Source organism: Coloeus monedula, assembly GCF_965178545.1.
Source record: "Coloeus monedula genome assembly, chromosome: 4".
In the NCBI taxonomy this organism is placed as follows: Eukaryota; Metazoa; Chordata; class Aves; order Passeriformes; family Corvidae; genus Coloeus; species Coloeus monedula.
Genome location: NC_138784.1, coordinates 6,720,785 through 6,737,008, shown reverse-complemented (window position 1 = coordinate 6,737,008; position 16,224 = coordinate 6,720,785). Strand labels below are relative to the sequence as shown.

Sequence of the window (16,224 nt, the reverse complement as noted above, 5' to 3'; positions counted from 1 at the left end):
AGGGGCGGCGCTCGCGGCGGGCCTCGCACGCCAGTGGCTGAGGGCGGGCGGCGGAAGGGGCGGGGCCGGCGCGCGCGGCACAGGTGGGAGCGGGGGCGCGGGGCGGGTGAGGGATAAGGGATAAGGGATAAAGGATAAAAGGTGCGGGAGCGCGGCTGGTACTAACCCTTGGGGTAGCTGTGGGAGCTATCAGTCCGAGCCAGGCCTGAGCCCGCCGCACGGGAGGACACGGCAGCGAGGCGCGGTGGCGTCCCCTGCCTGGCCCTGGCAGTCTCTGTCCCTTCATCCGTCCCGCTCCGCCCGGCATCCACCGAGGAAGTGCCTCCCTCCCCTGCACTCCCTGAGCAGGTGCTTCTTTGCCTCCCCCAGCAATCTCCTTCCCTTGCTCCATCCTGCATCGCCGAGCAGGGGCTTCCTTGCCTGCCGTCCGCAGCCTCCGTCCGTCCGTCCGTCTGTCTGTCCCCGCCCTGCAGCCCTACCGAGTAGGTGCTTCCGGCCTGAAAAGCACCGTGCCCGCGGCTGCCGTGTGGGTGAGGAGTGCGGAGGATATTCCAATGTATATGTTCACTATATATCTTCGTGTATGTGTTCCATATAATCGTCACACTATATGCGTATGAATATTCCCACACTGGAGTAGGTTGCCCAGGGATGTGGTGGAGTCACCATCCCTGGAAGGGATTAAGAGGCGTCTGGATCTGGCCCTGGGTGATGCAGAAGTGTTTTATTCACACATCATTTTTAATATATATTTCCTCCTCCATTTATAGGAGCGGGGAAGATCTTTGTTATGGTGGAATCAGCTGATAGTGAGGATCTGCTGAATTTATTCCCTTTCACCTTCCATTAGACTCTGCTTCTATGTATGTAATAAATAGTTCAAAATTCAATAACAGAGAGAAAACATCAAGTTTCTTGAGTTTGGTATTGTTAACATATAATGTGACGAAGATTGTTGTTCAAAAAATGAGCCAATAAATAGAATTCTATGTTCATTTCACTGATGATCTATTCAAAATCAATCCCCCTTCTCTGAACCAAACCACATTTTCACTTCCTCCTAACAGGTCCTCTAGGTCTTATGGTGGCTCCCTTTCTAAGGGGCACAACATAATGTGTTCAGACTTCTGTAAAATGGTCTTTGAAGAGATCAAAAAAGATAATGGACACTTGGTGAGTGACTGGTCTACGTTAGAGCATTCTTCTTGCAGGAAATTTATGACTTGGTCAAAATTCACTTGGATTCATTTAGAAGCCTGGTGAGTTGTGGAATTGGTTGTGAGTTTGTGTTCATCCATTTTGCAGAAGGGAGAAAGCAGTTGTCATCTAGTGGAGCTTCTTTACATAAGCAAATTAAATTAACCAGTTCTTAAACTGTTATATTAACAGCTCTGGTAATGAAGAATCTCCTGCAGTAAATTTGTTCTAAGTTGAGAAGGTTGCCTTATAAAATATATTTTAAGATATATTTATTTCATTTTCTTTTTAGTGACAGTTGCTTGGTTAAATAAGATCTCCTAAGGATAACATTCTTTAATCTCTAAAGATGACAGCTGTTGCAGGTAATCCACAATTAATATTCCATATGTTCATTTTGCTGTTGTTTAACAGACACAATCACCTGATGTTACTTATTGTTATTTATATGAATTTATGGTATGTAGAAAAGAGTTTGTGGGGTCTGTGCTATTATACTTAAGATTTGAAGGAAAAAAATTCTTTTACTGGAAAACTTTTTATTTCTTAGGTAAAACTAACCCAAAATGCCCCATCCCTGGAAGTGTTCAAGGCCAGTTTGGATGGGGCTCTGGGCAACCTGTACTAGTGGCAGAGGGGTTGGAACAAGATGAGCTTTAAGGTCCCTTCCAACCCAAGCTATTGTATGATGAAAATCAAGTTTGTCAAGGAAATTACTTGGTTTTCAATATTTTGAAAATGTGGTTCGTATTTTAAGATATTTGTAACTCTTTTCTGCTGAGTAGCAGTGGGCATTTAGGAAGACAACTTGTCACCATTTTGTGCCACTTGAAATGAGGATTTTTTTTCCATATCACACATTTTTGTTTCCATAACCATATTACCATATCTGCTCTGGTTGGACCAAAATCTCTTGGGTTTTCTGGGTGTGGGGGAGGAAGTAATTTCTTCTTATGCTTTTCTGACCTGGCTCTGAAATAGTGATACATGCTTGGCATGCAGGCGTATGTGTTAATTATTCTTTTAAACTCTGGGGATTGGCTTCTAGAACACAATCTGCAATTCACACACATGCCTATTGGGATGGAAAGAGGCAAATTCCTGCCAAAGATTCACGTGTGTAACCTAAGCTTTTGAGGAGTGTTTCCTTCATTTTTTTCACGTGAACGATGGCTTGTGTTTGTAAAAGCATTTTCTGCTATATCCAAACCTTGTTGTTCATCAGATCCTCTTGTTCTGTGCAGGAGGGAGATCTTGGTGCATGAAACATTAGCTTTTTGCTAATGGCCCTGTTTTCAGCTCCAGAAGAATTTGACTTGCTGGAGGTTAATGTTGCTTCTCACATGTAAATAAATGCTTTCTATTAACAACTTGTTTGTGTTATGCTTACATTGGGATTGGAGTACAATTAATATAATTAAAACTGGCATCAGCACATGACTAGTCTCTATTGTGCCTTCTTCTTGCTTTTCCTTGCAGTGCTAGAGGAGGTGCTGGTGTCCATTGAGAATGAGCTGCAAGCAGTGGAGATGCAGATACAGGAGCTTGTGGATAAGCAGCAGGAACTCCTTCAAAAGAAGATGAGAGTAAAGAATCTGATAAAACAGTCCTCAGGAGACTTGGAGGCAGGTGGAAGTAAAGACACTGAAACCTCAGCTGAGGAATGGAACAAAAAAGGTTTGCAGATTCAAATTCTAATATTTTAGCAGAAAGGTGATCTAATTCAGTAGAGGAAATTGCACTTTATACAGAGTTTTGTTTGGATAATGGTATTGTCCTATTCAATTTTCATCAGCTGGCTGACTGCCAAGGTAATGGGGTAGTGTTTGTACTTGTCTCACTGGATATTCCTAAACACTAATCTTGAGTTGTTCTGGGCAGAATTATCTGTTCTGTCAGAATGGCCTGTTATAACTACTTTAATTCTTTGCTTGTTGCAAAGTCATGATTTCATTTGCTCTTAGAATCCCAGAGTAAATTTTTATTACAATACTTGTATACTAAATACTTAAATTATATTGCAGTACTTATCCTTGTTTGTGTAGTAAAACAAATTGCTCTGGATTTTCTCAGGATTTGATACTGACAATTTTGCACTTAGAGTTGTTTCTTGCTGGTTTTGTGTTTCCTCTTGCTTGAGTGGGTAGGACATTGGTGGCATTTGTGATGGGTTATGTAGCCTCATTGTCTTACCAAATTAATGCGAATTAGATGGATGCCGACTGCCAAAAATAACCTAGAATACATTATTGTGGTAGAATTAGTGCAAGTGGCAAGTGCCTCATGGTGGTGTGAGGGCTGCTGTCTTTCAAGTTAAACATTAACTGAAGTCCTGGATAGTTGGTGGTTCTTGGCCATGTTATGCCTTGCCAAATTTTACTCAGATATTTTTTTTCTCCATTTTAATTTAATTTTCAATTTGGAAGTGCCTATATCTATTGTATATATAAGCTTTTTTGTCATTTAAAAAAATGAAATTAATGTTGTAGTTGAATCCATATTTATCTATGTGTTTGAGGAGTATTATGCAAATGTAAGAACACTGATAGTTTATCATTGCAAATTATGCTATTGAAAAAATCACTTGGTTTGTGTAGTTCTATGCCTAATTCTGTCTTCCTGTGCTTTGAAAATTAGTATCTTTGCAATCAGATGCTGTGTATGTGTTGAACAAGAGCAGCAGCTAAATTTGTTCCCAGTAGAAAGCTCATGGAAGTCAGTGGGAGGCTTTTCTTGGTTTCAGAGAGCCTTGGATTTTGACTGTGCTCTTTGTAAATTTCTTTGCAATGTCACCTCAGGCCCCAGAGTTAATTCTTGCATTGCATGTGGTGTAACCCGGAGCTCCCATGGTTTTTCTGCATTTTAATTTTAATGGTACCAAAAAGATGCATCAGGAAGCATAATTTAAGTTTTTACAGTATTTCGTCTTTAAAAAATGCAGTCTTTAGCTCTTTATTGAAGAAAAGAAAAACCTATTATAAGCATGTTGGGGTGGTGATTTTGGGGAAGATTAAACAACTTTTCCGCCTCCTTTTTTTTTTTGTTGTTTTTACAAATGCTTATTACTGATGGAATATATGGAAAAATTGTATCCCTACTCAAGTATACTATTTGTAATTGCTGCATTTGTATGAAGCAAGCATTTGAGTAACTCTTGTAGGGCTCAGTGTCTGGTTTTATTTATTTTCAGAGGGGTTTCTAATTTCTAGTTAATTTTGGACTAATGAGTTAACACGATCATTAGCACTATGAAGTTCATCTGTTTTGAGTATTTCACATTAGTTCACATCCATGTGCAATGAGAGCTTTGGTCTGGAGGTGGATTGTGTTTACAATTTGAGTTTTCAAAGGTCCACCCTAGAAAATGGTGTATCCAGACTCAGGTTGTGTGGAGCTTTTTCTGTGCCATTATTGAATCTTTAAACACTTTTCCAGAGCTAAAATTGTGTTGCTGCCAGATTTAGTTATTGAATATGTAAATCACTCCTCCTTCTTATATTTTAATTTGCTTATGAAATGTGTTTGTTGAGTTGGTTTTTTCCCTTAACAGATTTTCCATGGTATGAGAAGATAAAGACTGCACTGCAGAGCAAATTTAAACTCCAGAAGTTTAGATCCCTGCAACTTGAAACAGTGAATGCTGCAATGGCAGGAAAGGATATATTTCTTGTCATGCCTACGGGTGGTGGAAAGAGCCTTTGTTACCAGTTACCAGCTGTCTGTTCTGATGGTATGGAAGGGGAAAAAAAAGGACATAATATAAAGAATTAGATTTATTTTCTCCCTTTTATAGTTGTTTGGAGAATGAACATTATTTGGTGTGGTTTTTGTTTGGTTGATTTGGTTTTGTTAGGTTTTTTTAATAACTCATTCAATTGCACTGGAAGTTTACTTGTTTACAAAGGCCAAATTTATCACTACCTGTCACTGCTTAGTTCTATGGTAAATCAGCACCTCATGACACAGATATCCAACTTGTTTTGTTTTGCATATCTTTATACTCTGTCTGTTGCAGCTCAGTTGTTTGTGGTCTAGACCCTGTGGGGAGGTTCATGCCATGGGCCTTTAATAAGAATTATCCCTATGGGATCTGGCTCTCACATGCCAGCTATCTAGGAGGGGAATCTGCTGCTGTGTATGAAGCTTAAGCTTACATCTGGCAGTTTCTTCAGAGCAGGGCTGACACATCAGTAAAAAGAATTAGAGGGGATATTTGTGACATCTGAACTGCTCAGTTTGCACAACGATTGGTTGTTACAGGTTTCACACTGGTGATATGTCCTTTGATATCTCTCATGGAAGATCAGCTCATGGTTTTGGAACAGCTTGGTATTTCTGCAGCTTTATTAAATGCCTCAAGCAGCAAGGTATGTTTAACTTCACGTGTTTTGTGGTGTATGTGCTGGTGTCTCCCCTCTGTGTAGTTACTTGTGAATGTTGAATGGATGAGAGATTTATCAGCTAATGCTGTTCTATCAACAGTATCTATCAACAGCCAAGAGGGTGCCGTGATATGGGCAAGGTGGTTAAGTATCTTTTGTTCATGTTTTACTGACAACAACACATGGGAACCAACACCTTCTGTGGAATAAATAGATTTCTTGGAGCTATTTAGAGGATGTGAAGTACCTTTGGCTGGTGGGTGTTGTACATTTTTACTCAGTTTCTAGACTTGAAGTAGGTGATTTTTGTCCACTACTACCATGTTGAGCAGTGCAGGCTTTTACATATAATTATTTCTCTCTTACTATAGGGTGGTGAGCTGTTTGATCCAGAGGCCAAGAAGCAACTTATTTCCCAGTCTCTTACTAGACAATTGCTTCTTTTACAGCTATTTCCTGACTAGCAGGAGGCCGTGACCATTAACTTGCATGTGACACTGGATTCGATAAGTTAAATGTGCTTGTGCCAAACTTGAAGCCTGCTTTGATGCAGAGCACTCTGAAAACTCAGTAATAAAAACCACTGTTGTGTGCAAGGAATTATTTTACACTTGCAGTATCACAGGCATGTTTGGGACATCATAGTTTATTGGGAAAATATTGATACCACACGATGGAGCAAAGACACATATTCAACATTTTGCTTCTTCAAAGTTCCATCACAGATTTTCTAAGTATTAAAATGACCATTTTATATATCGCGATCTTCTACAAAGGCTTGTAGTGGTCAATACCGTGGAACAGTTTATCAGTCTCTGGTAATTACACCTTATGAATTGCTAATCACCTCTTAAGAACCTTAGCACTAGACAACCTCAGTGTGTTGTCCCAGTTTGTTACCCCCTGCTCTCTCGTTTTGTTTTGAACAGGAACATGTGAAGTGGGTCCACACAGAAATGCTGAACAGGAATTCAAAACTGAAGCTCATTTATGTGACCCCTGAGAAGATTGCAAAGAGCAAAATGTTCATGTCCAAGCTGGAGAAGGCTTATCAGGCTGGGTGCCTGGCTCGCATCGCTGTGGATGAGGTGCATTGCTGCAGTCAGTGGGGCCATGACTTCAGGCCTGGTATGCTCCTCAGAAATGCCTTTTGCACGGTTCTTCAGGCATCAGTGCATAATGACTTGGGCCTGAAATAAGGCCAGCTGCTTTCTTCATGTGTTAAGTAAATTCTTAATGTGTGACAAGTACCTGTGTTAGCTCAAGGACTTTAATTTGCAAATTGTCCAGGAGCTAAGTCCCTACCAGTGATGATTTCAACATAGATTTTGCTGTCAGTATTCTGAAAAACGCCTTATTCAGCTTACTTTAATTGGAGCTTTATAAAATCAAAGGTTTTAGCTGGCATCTTTAATATGGACAATAGTTACCTTTAATCTACTGCTACATGAAAGCGTCATTCTGTACACTACTCCCTGGTACTTACGGTGAAAGAGGTAGAGCATTTTGTAAATTCATGAGGCATATTTTAATCATCTCTAAAGCAAGTGGAAACAAATGTCCTTTGCTTACAGGAAAAGAAGGTGTGCTTCAGTCTTCTTCCTCTCTTGGAGATTATAGAATATTGTTGGTTACTGTTTCTTTGTCTTTGAAAGAAAACCTGATTTGAAGCAATATTAATTGTAAAGTCCCTCTTAGCGGTTTTGCTAGAAAGTGGCGCCTGAGCCAAGAGCCAGGCTAGTTCAACAGGCAGTGTGGAATTTGGATATGTACCTCTGGCTGCATTTCTGTTCTAAGGCAGCAGGTGATTGTCAGTACTGAGTCTTTAACATCTTTTATTATTACAGTCTGGGCTATGTATCCAAATTCCACATTGCTTGTTTATTAGAAAAGTTCCCGTTTACTCAAAAGCTGTAAAAACAGACCTGCAAAATAACCTGAGTGTTGTTTAATACAGTGCCACACATATTTTTCTAACTTTTTAAAAATTTATATTTCCATATATTTTTGCCTTCTGAATTGTGGCTGATAATCGCAGCCTTACAGTACCTGGAGGGAGCCTAAGAGAAAACTGGGGAGGGACTTTTTAGAAGAGCCTGTGACAGGCCAGGGGGGAATAGCTTCAAACTGAGAGTACATTTAGACTGGATATTAGGAAGAAATCCTTTTCTGTGAGGGTGGTGAGGCATGGGAACAGTTGCCCAGAGAAGTTATGGATGCCCCATCCCTGGAGGTGTTCAAGGCCAGGTTGGATGGGGCTGTGAGCAACCTGGTGTAGTGGAAGGGAAGGTGTCCCTGCCCATGGCAGGGGGGTTGGAACGAGATGGTCTTTAAGGTGTTTTCCAACCCAAATGATTCTGTGATTGCTTCTTTAAAATTCAGTTAGAAGACATCTCTTTTGACAAGTGCTATCTGCTTGTTACTTCCTTTGGATGTGTAAACTAGTTCTGTAGTAGTTTAGCAGTAATAACATTTATTGCAGTATTACCCCATTAAATACTATCTACATGAATGTCTTTTTTAAGTTTGCATTTGTGGTATGAAAAATCTTTTTCTTTCCCCTTTTTGTTTTCTTGCTTAGACTACAAGTCTCTTGGCATCTTGAAAAGACAGTTTCCCAATACTCCCTTGATTGGATTGACAGCAACAGCTACCAATCATGTTTTAAAGGATGCTCAGAACATTTTGCATGTTCAGAAGTGCATTACCTTTACTGCTTCCTTCAACCGACCCAACCTTTACTATGAGGTAGGTCTTGTTACCTGTTTTTTTGGCTGCAGTGCTGTTGTGCTGTCTCTGGGAAGGAGAGAGGCAGGCAGCAGGTTCAGACTGCTTCAACCTGTTGGAAAATATGTCCCATGATGGCAAAAAGGTTGTGAATTATTGTGTTGTGCTGTATTTTCACTCTGGCCACAGGTTTGTTTATTGTTCTTTGTGGGGAAAGCTTGCAGGTTTGTTTTGGGGTTTATTTTTCTGTGGACTTTTGAGTTGTAATCTGATTGTTCATAAAGAGAATATAGTAATTTTTTTTAAATGGCAGAAGAGTTGTGTTTATTATACTGGAAAAAGTGAAAAAAGTTTTTTGGCAGACTGTTTGCCCACTTGAACTTTGACTTGTGCATAATATATTTTTGAGGTTCGGCATAAGCCTTCAAATAACGAAGATTTCATTGAGGACATAGTTAAGACCATTAATGGAAGATACAAAGGACTGTCAGGTAAAAAGTGTCAAAAAGACACATGTTATTTTTCATAACCTTCAGCATTACAAGGATATTGGGATGTTTTCAAGTGATCATGAAGCATGTAGAGAAATTCTGCCTTTACCATACATTAAACATCCAGCATTAGAATAAATTAAATTTATAAGATCCATACCTTGAATAATTTCTCTCTTCGTTCATTGGTGTTTAAATGTCTTTACTGCTTACTCATATCTTCTGAAGTATTGAACTGGAATGTTGATGTCTGTAGAAAAATGTTTACATAGGTAAGAATAATAGGAAGTTTCAAGATTGGAAAAGCAAAGCTCAGAAAAGGTTGTCTCTGTGTTCTTAAATCACACATTATTTAGTATCTATGTGTCAGGATACTTGTTATCTTTAACATGTTTTTTCATATTTGATCATAAGGGTCATCTGTTACTCAGTGCCCAGAATGGATGTTATGGGGTTAATTGTAGATAAAAGCAGAACTGTAAAGGTTGGACTTGTGTAATCAATAAATTACGTAGTGGAAATAAAGAGGAGAGACATCTTTCCAAGGCAGCAGAACCCAGGTTTCCGGAGCAGCAGTCTGTCCCTGTCTCTGCTTGGAGCTCTGTGGCTGTGAGGAGCAGCTCCCTGAGCACAAACTGTGCTAAGATGATCACAAATCACATGGCTTTGTGTATAATCCCTGATTTAGCCCAGCCTGGTTAATGACAAAAAGCAGATTTAACTGAAACCTCAGGTGAGATGCCATAGATGTCATAAGGAATAGCAGCACCTCTTTATAGTAGCTTTAATAAGCATTGTCCTCCTTTAATATTAATAGGATACTTCATGATTCTATGGATTGGCACCTGTATTTCCTCTTTAACCTTCAGGTCCAAGGTGATAATTGAAGTTTCCTTCATGAATACCAATACCATGGACTAAACAAGCTCAAAGACTGTATAGTGGTTTTAAATTATTTCTTTTATAAGCTAATAAAACTTTCACAATTGTTTTTTTAAGTATTGGGGATTGTTTGGCCTTTTTAAGGCATTACAAGACCTCTTTCACTTTTGTGCAGGAATTGTGTACTGTTTTTCTCAGAAGGATTCTGAGCAAGTTACTGTGAGTTTGCAGAAACTGGGAATCAAGGCAGGGACTTACCATGCAAACATGGATGCTAAATATAAAACCAAAGTTCATAAAGGATGGGCAACAAATCAAATCCAGGTTAAGTAAATACTGTTCATGTACTTACGTCTCATTTAAACAAATTGTGGTTTGGTACCTTGATGATTTCTTAATCTTTTTCTTTTTTCCAGGTTGTAGTGGCAACAGTTGCTTTTGGCATGGGAATTGATAAACCTGATGTGAGGTTTGTAATCCATCACTCTATGAGCAAGTCCATGGAAAACTACTACCAAGAGAGTGGACGTGCAGGTATTCTAGGAAGTGGCTTTTGTGAAGTTGCCATTTACATCCATTAAACCAGTAAAACTGTCCTTCAGTTTTCCAGGCATTTGTGCAGTCTCCTGGCTTTGAGATAGTTTTCAAAGGGTAAAATGACACTGCCTCTGTAAAGAGGCTGTAAATATAAACTGCATTCATGACCTGGCCTCTACTGCAGTATAACAAAGAAGGTTCTGGGTACCTAGACCTCCACTCTGCATTTTTTTAATTACTTGATTTTAATCACGTCTGTGGCTTACCAGAATAAGATGACATGGATTTGAGATACAATTTTTCATTTTTTTATTTTGTATAGTGACTGGGATGTATGATTTGCTCAGATTGTCTCTAGATGGTGTTTAATCACTGTATGAATTTCAGAAATACAAGTAGGATGGGGAGTCTGGAGCAGGGAATTTTAAGAATTGATCAATGTTCAGTAGCACTAAATGCCTGTTCTGGCCAATCTCCCCCTCCCCCCCAAAAAAACATTTTGTGGTGTTTTGGTTTTTTTGATCTTGTTCGTTTCAGTACTTTTTTAAAGGCAGATTTGAGTCTATGTGGAGAAAAGCTTTTCAAGGAACTTGAGGGGCAATTGGTTGAGGTTTTAATTTTCTGTTCATTTTAATGCATTGCAGGTAGAGATGACCAAAAAGCTGACTGCATTTTGTATTACGGGTTCGGAGATATATTCAGAATCAGCTCAATGGTAGTGATGGAAAATGTTGGCCAAGAGAAGCTGTATGATATGGTATCTTATTGCCAAAATATGAACAAGTAAGTTACTGTGGTGGCTTGGTTGCTTAGTTTTCAAATAGGCCAACTTTGTTGGGGTTTTTAGAGGGCATTTGAAAAAAAAAAAAAAAAACCAAAACAAAAGAAAAAAACAGGAAACAAAACCAAAATGAACCCATCACCAAACAAAACTACCCACAAAAACAGGAATGAGCTTGCCAGCTTCAGGATTCAATTCTGGAAGTGGTTATGTTGAGGTGAAATATCTGTCAACAAAGACTGTTTGGATTTCAGTCAGAGGAAATACTGGAATGCTTTGGTTTTGACTCTAAGCTAGAGTGTTTAATGCTTCACCTGCTCCACTGAGCTATCTGGAATACTTCATGGAAAATAGGTATACCTGTGTTGTGGACAACTGGTGCATCCAGTAAAGCCTTTGGTGGCCTCAGTGTAACAATGAGTTCATATTCTTACCATTTTTCATTCTCTTGAAATTGCAATTATACTTTTCCGCTTCAACCAAACTGTTCCTACACCAGTGTTAAATCATTATTCCTATTGGCACAGCTGATAGGGAATACTGGTGTTGCAGTATTTGTTCTCTGATTTTTCCTGTGATAATTCTTCATGCTTGTTTTGAGATCTGAGCTGTCCCTAAGGACCTTTTTTGCCATTTTCATGACGTATAACAGAGGTGTTATAAATTCACTTGTGTTCTATAGCCTCCCTTTGCTCTCTGCTCCTTAGGTGTCGCCGGGTGCTCATAGCCCACCACTTTGATGAAGTGTGGGATTCTGCAAACTGCAACAGAATGTGTGATAACTGCTGTAGAGAGAATGGTAGGTAAAGGACAGAGAACATGGGAAAAGTTGATTTAAAGAAACACCTTGTGTAGAAAAACTATAAGCAAATTTTGGGATCTGTGCTTGTATTACTGACTGTTTTTGAGGTGCAGATTTTGTTATGGACATCAGTTTTTGGTGGCCTGCTGTTGCCAAGTTCAGGGTGTTTAGCAGGATACTTCCTTGTTTGGCTTTTTTGCCTGAGGTTGGACACTTTGGTATTTTTCAGGCTCAGCTGTTCACCTGTTCCCAAAAGAAAAGCTGGGGCAAGGGGGAGATTTGGCTTACCTGTTTTAAAAGGATTCTGGTTGTGTCAGGTTTTGTTTCAGGATTTTTTTGGGTGTGAAAGCTTTATTGAGAAAGAGCCCCTGCATGTCATACTGTCACACTCAGGCTCTGAGGAAGGTACAGTTTGCATGGCCTCTCACAACTTGCCTGGAAAAATCCCTGAGGATTTCAGGGCTGCACGCTCATGAGATGTTCCTGTGTCAGGACTGCACATGACAGGTGTGCAGAACAACTGAGCACTCTAATTCAAGGTTTTGCTGTGATTTTTGGTACCCATCAGAAAGCTGAAAGACTCAGAAGATGAACAAAGCATCTGTTGTTGCACTTAAAAAGTGAGTGCTGTGACTTGAACATGGGAAACCCCATGGAAAGCAAGAAAGCTCTGAAAGAGCTGAGAGAAAGTTGGTCTTGGGCATCTCTAAAGGTTGCACAAAATCACCTTAAATCTTACTGAGGACCAACTAGGTGAATTCTTGTAATATGTGGAAAATACTGTCTCCTCATAACACATATCTGTTGCAAAAAGCATTTGGATAATACAGTGATCAACACTTGAAAAAACTTAGGAACAATTCTGTATTCAAAGCTGTTCTCATAACGACTTTATTTCCCCTCTATGTTTCTGGGGTGTAAAGCAGACAAACCAAAATTTAACTTTTTTTCATTATACAGTTTTATTGTATAATAAAAGTCTTTTGCAAAATCTTGCAAGTAACAATGTCTTGTTATCTCCTAATTAGAAATGGGGCTTAGCTGAAATGTACTCTGGGATCAGAATTTGGGAAGAGTATGGAGCTGGCTTGTCCCCAAGGCTTGCAGGAGCCCTGTGATGAAATAAAGTTGAAATATATCCTGTTTACTTCTTCACCTCTAGGGCCTTTTGATACTTAAGCAAGCCCTAAGGAAACTTAGCAGTAGTACTTGTTTTACAGTACTTAATCCTTAGTGTCAGTCAGTTGAGGTAATTCTGTGCCATGATCTGATCATTATGTACTACGTTGATGAGTTGGTGCTCAGAATTGTTATTGATGATGAAGCTAATTATTATAATGTAATTATTGCTTTTTATGTCTGTCTCATTTTGTCCATATCTGTCTTGAGAGAAGAAATGTCTCACAGTCTTCACCTCTTCTGTGCTCTCTAATCTTTTCATAATTAAACACTGTGGGTGAGGAAAAGGAATCCAGTTCTAGAGTAACATAGTAGCTACATTGCAAATTTTATGCTTTGAAATAATTTCTGGTTTGTAACATTAAATACAAGTATAAATGTTTGTCAGATGGGAGTTTCAATAATGGAGAAAAATACGTGAGTATACATATATCCTGATTTGACAGAAGAAAAGTTACCACTTTATTTGTTAAGTTAGTATAAAAGCAAAACAAAAAAAGTATTGCTATTATACAGCACAAAGATATATATTAATAGCTACATATAACTACAAAGAACTTTCTATTTAGTTCCTTTACTTTTACTTGCAGCATGTGAGAAGATGGATGTAACAGGATACTGCAGGGATCTAATCAAGATCATTGAGCAAGCTGACAGCATGAGTGAGAAACTTACCCCACTGAAATTAATTGATGCCTGGTCTGGGAAAGGTGTGTCCAAATTCAGGGTGCCTGAAGTTACTCCACCCAAGCACCCTCGAGAGGAGCTTGAGAGAATTATTGCCCATTTATTGCTGCAGCAGTATCTGAAGTATGTAAGACAACTATTTTGTTTTCTTTGTTTTGGTTTTTTAACATTCAGTAGTCATTTTTCTTTGCTCTCTTGTAACTTCTGTATAACATTAATGGATACATTCTGTATTCTTATTTCAGATGCATTTAATGTATTCTTAAAAATGCTTCAAATATTGCTCTATTTCTATTTCAAAAGTTGGAGGAACATTTGACATGCTGCATCTTGTGCAATTTTAAAAAGCTAGGGTCTTCTATATTCAGATAGAACATTTAAATCTGCAGCAGGATTCATTTTGGAGAAGCCTGCAGTTTATACAGATCTCACTCACATTCCATGCATAAGGAAAGCAAAAGCCCATATGATGTCTAAGTCAGGAAAGACTAGCTAATGTGTAAAATGCTACTCAGAAATTTTAAGAAAGTATAGTAAAATAACAGTGCTGCCTCTGTAAGCTGTCTGTGTGCTATGTGTTTTGTCTTCTCATACAATTTTATAAGTTCAAGAATATCTACAAATGACCTAATCCCTTTATTTTGTCTTAATTTTTCTTTGCATCTCTCCATACAGCTGACTTTTTTTTTAATATTACTAAGAGGGTGAGCAGATGACTTATTACATCTTTTTTCCTTTTCCTCCACGTGTTTCAAGAGATTGACCAAGTGCATGTCTGAGCGTTTTTGTGTGTTTAAAGGTCCACAAACTGAATTGTGCTAAGTGTTGGCCAGAGTAGCTCTAAATCAACTGAGTGCCTGCTTAGATAGGTAAAGCAGAATGAAGCTGCTGTTTGGAACATCCATCAGAATGGATTATGTGAAGGGTTATGTGTCCCTTTCAATATGGGAAGAGTTGTTGAGATCAAAGCAGGCTGCCCAGGGAAGTGGTGAAGCCACCATCCCTGGGAGTGTTCACAAAACATGTGGATATGGCACTTGAGGACATGTTTAATGGCGGTGCTGGCTTGATGGTTGGACTTGATCTTTGAGGTCTTTTCTAACCTTAATGATTCTATGATTTTTTCCCCCTGCATAGTCTGGCCTCTGTCTTCAGCCTTCCCTTGTAACACTGATTTAATTCATGCAGGGAGGATTTCAGCTTCACAGCCTTTGCTACAATATCCTACCTGAAGGTGGGACCGAAAGCCCGGCTGCTGAAAAATGACGGACACGTGATCACCATAGAAGGGATAACAAACGGGAAAAGTGTTTTCAAGGTATTTAGATCTGTACTGGTTTGCTATATAGATATCTTCTCCATTAGAGCTTAATTTAATTATTTAGTATCTGCTCAAAATATGTTTTGTAGTAATGCAGTCAACCTCATAAATATCTTCTCTCTTATGTGGGAACATGGAAAAAGAAGGAAAACAATGTTAGAATTTTAATTGAAGTCTTTATATCTTACAGGTCAAACCATCCCAATCTTCAAATTTGAAAGGAAGCAGAGAAAATGCCCAGACTGTATCAAAGACTGTCCAAGATTCAGTGGTGAAGAAATCACAGGAACATAAACGGCCCAGCTGTGGTCCTAACTTAAAAGCAAAGAAGCCTAAGCTTCAGGCAGGTGGAAATGACCAACCAGTAGTTATTGACTGAGTGTCACAGACTACATTTAGGATCTAATCATGGTTGCTGCTCCATGGACAATGCAGTGTGTAAGTTCAGTTTGTGCTTTAGTAATGGTATTTTTATTTAATAAACACTGAACAGGGAACAAATACTCTTAAAAACTGTCAAATCTAGAAGGATGCTAGTAGTAAAGGAAAAAGTGTTTCCTGTCAAAATAATTGGTGCATATCTTAGGATACATCAATGATTACAAAACCTGTATAAACCATGTTGCTTTTTTAACTCTTTTGGAAGTGTACTATACAGTAACACTATGGCAGGATCGTGCCATCTGGGACGGACTTCCAGAGGTTTCCAGACTTCCTTGCTGTGGGAGTCTCCACCCACTACTCCCGTGAGAGTCATCTTGAAATTTCCCTCCTTTGCAGCACAGGACTGTGGTGGTCCTTAGCTCTGCAGTGTCTCTGGAGACCCTGTCACCTCCTGTTCCTTCTGCCTGCTGTGCAGGTGACTCTCCTCCTTCACCAGTGACTCCACTGCAGCCACAGCACAGCTTCCCCAGGGCGGCTGCTGTCACCAGTCCCAGGGAGTGACATCGGACAGCCAGAGACTGGGATGCTGCTGCATCCTTCCTCTGGAGCCCTGGCTGGGTCAAAGCTGCTGCTCTGCCAGGGCTGGTTGGCCCAGCCCATGTGGGCATTGCCACCTCTGCAGTTCTGAGCAAGGACATGTGTCCCTATACCCACTGTGGTATATTTGAGTGAAATACTGTATTTATGACTGAAATATTATGTGTATTTGTCCCTTTGAAATGTCTGTTGCTTTTAGAATTAGATTTCTCTAGCTTGTTATTCAGATAGAAATTTCTAACTTCTGTGCTTTGCAA

At 39.4% G+C, this 16,224-nt stretch overlaps 1 protein-coding gene across 3 annotated transcripts; it reads left to right on the top strand.

The window, feature by feature from the left end:
• The first annotated feature begins 58 nt into the window (after positions 1 to 58).
• On the top strand, positions 59 to 16,107 carry RECQL (RecQ like helicase). Of its 3 annotated transcripts, XR_014226375.1 has the most exons (17): positions 65 to 83; positions 1,068 to 1,173; positions 1,490 to 1,562; positions 2,677 to 2,874; positions 4,748 to 4,927; positions 5,458 to 5,564; positions 6,509 to 6,707; positions 8,161 to 8,327; positions 8,716 to 8,797; positions 9,855 to 10,003; positions 10,096 to 10,213; positions 10,861 to 10,999; positions 11,705 to 11,796; positions 13,569 to 13,788; positions 14,854 to 14,983; positions 15,177 to 15,424; positions 15,767 to 16,107. XR_014226375.1 is itself a non-coding variant. In XM_082280806.1 (16 exons), exons 3-16 carry the CDS (start codon positions 1,547 to 1,549, stop codon positions 15,363 to 15,365), a joined length of 1,986 nt encoding a protein of 661 aa, XP_082136932.1. In that variant the 5' UTR covers positions 59 to 83; positions 1,068 to 1,259; positions 1,490 to 1,546; the 3' UTR covers positions 15,366 to 16,107. The 3 variants fall into 3 exon arrangements, 2 of the variants coding, with proteins under 2 accessions (XP_082136932.1, XP_082136931.1); XM_082280806.1 differs by having other exon boundaries at positions 59 to 83; positions 1,068 to 1,259; positions 15,177 to 16,107; XM_082280805.1 differs by having other exon boundaries at positions 15,177 to 16,107.
• The last annotated feature ends 117 nt before the right edge of the window (positions 16,108 to 16,224 follow it).

Bases quoted from the DNA above. Each gene is read 5' to 3' on its own strand.
- RECQL (XM_082280806.1), top strand. The intron at 10,004-10,095 runs GTTAAGTAAATA...TCTTTTTTCCAG, and splicing joins GGGCAACAAATCAAATCCAG to GTTGTAGTGGCAACAGTTGC. The intron at 14,984-15,176 runs GTATTTAGATCT...TATATCTTACAG, and splicing joins ACGGGAAAAGTGTTTTCAAG to GTCAAACCATCCCAATCTTC.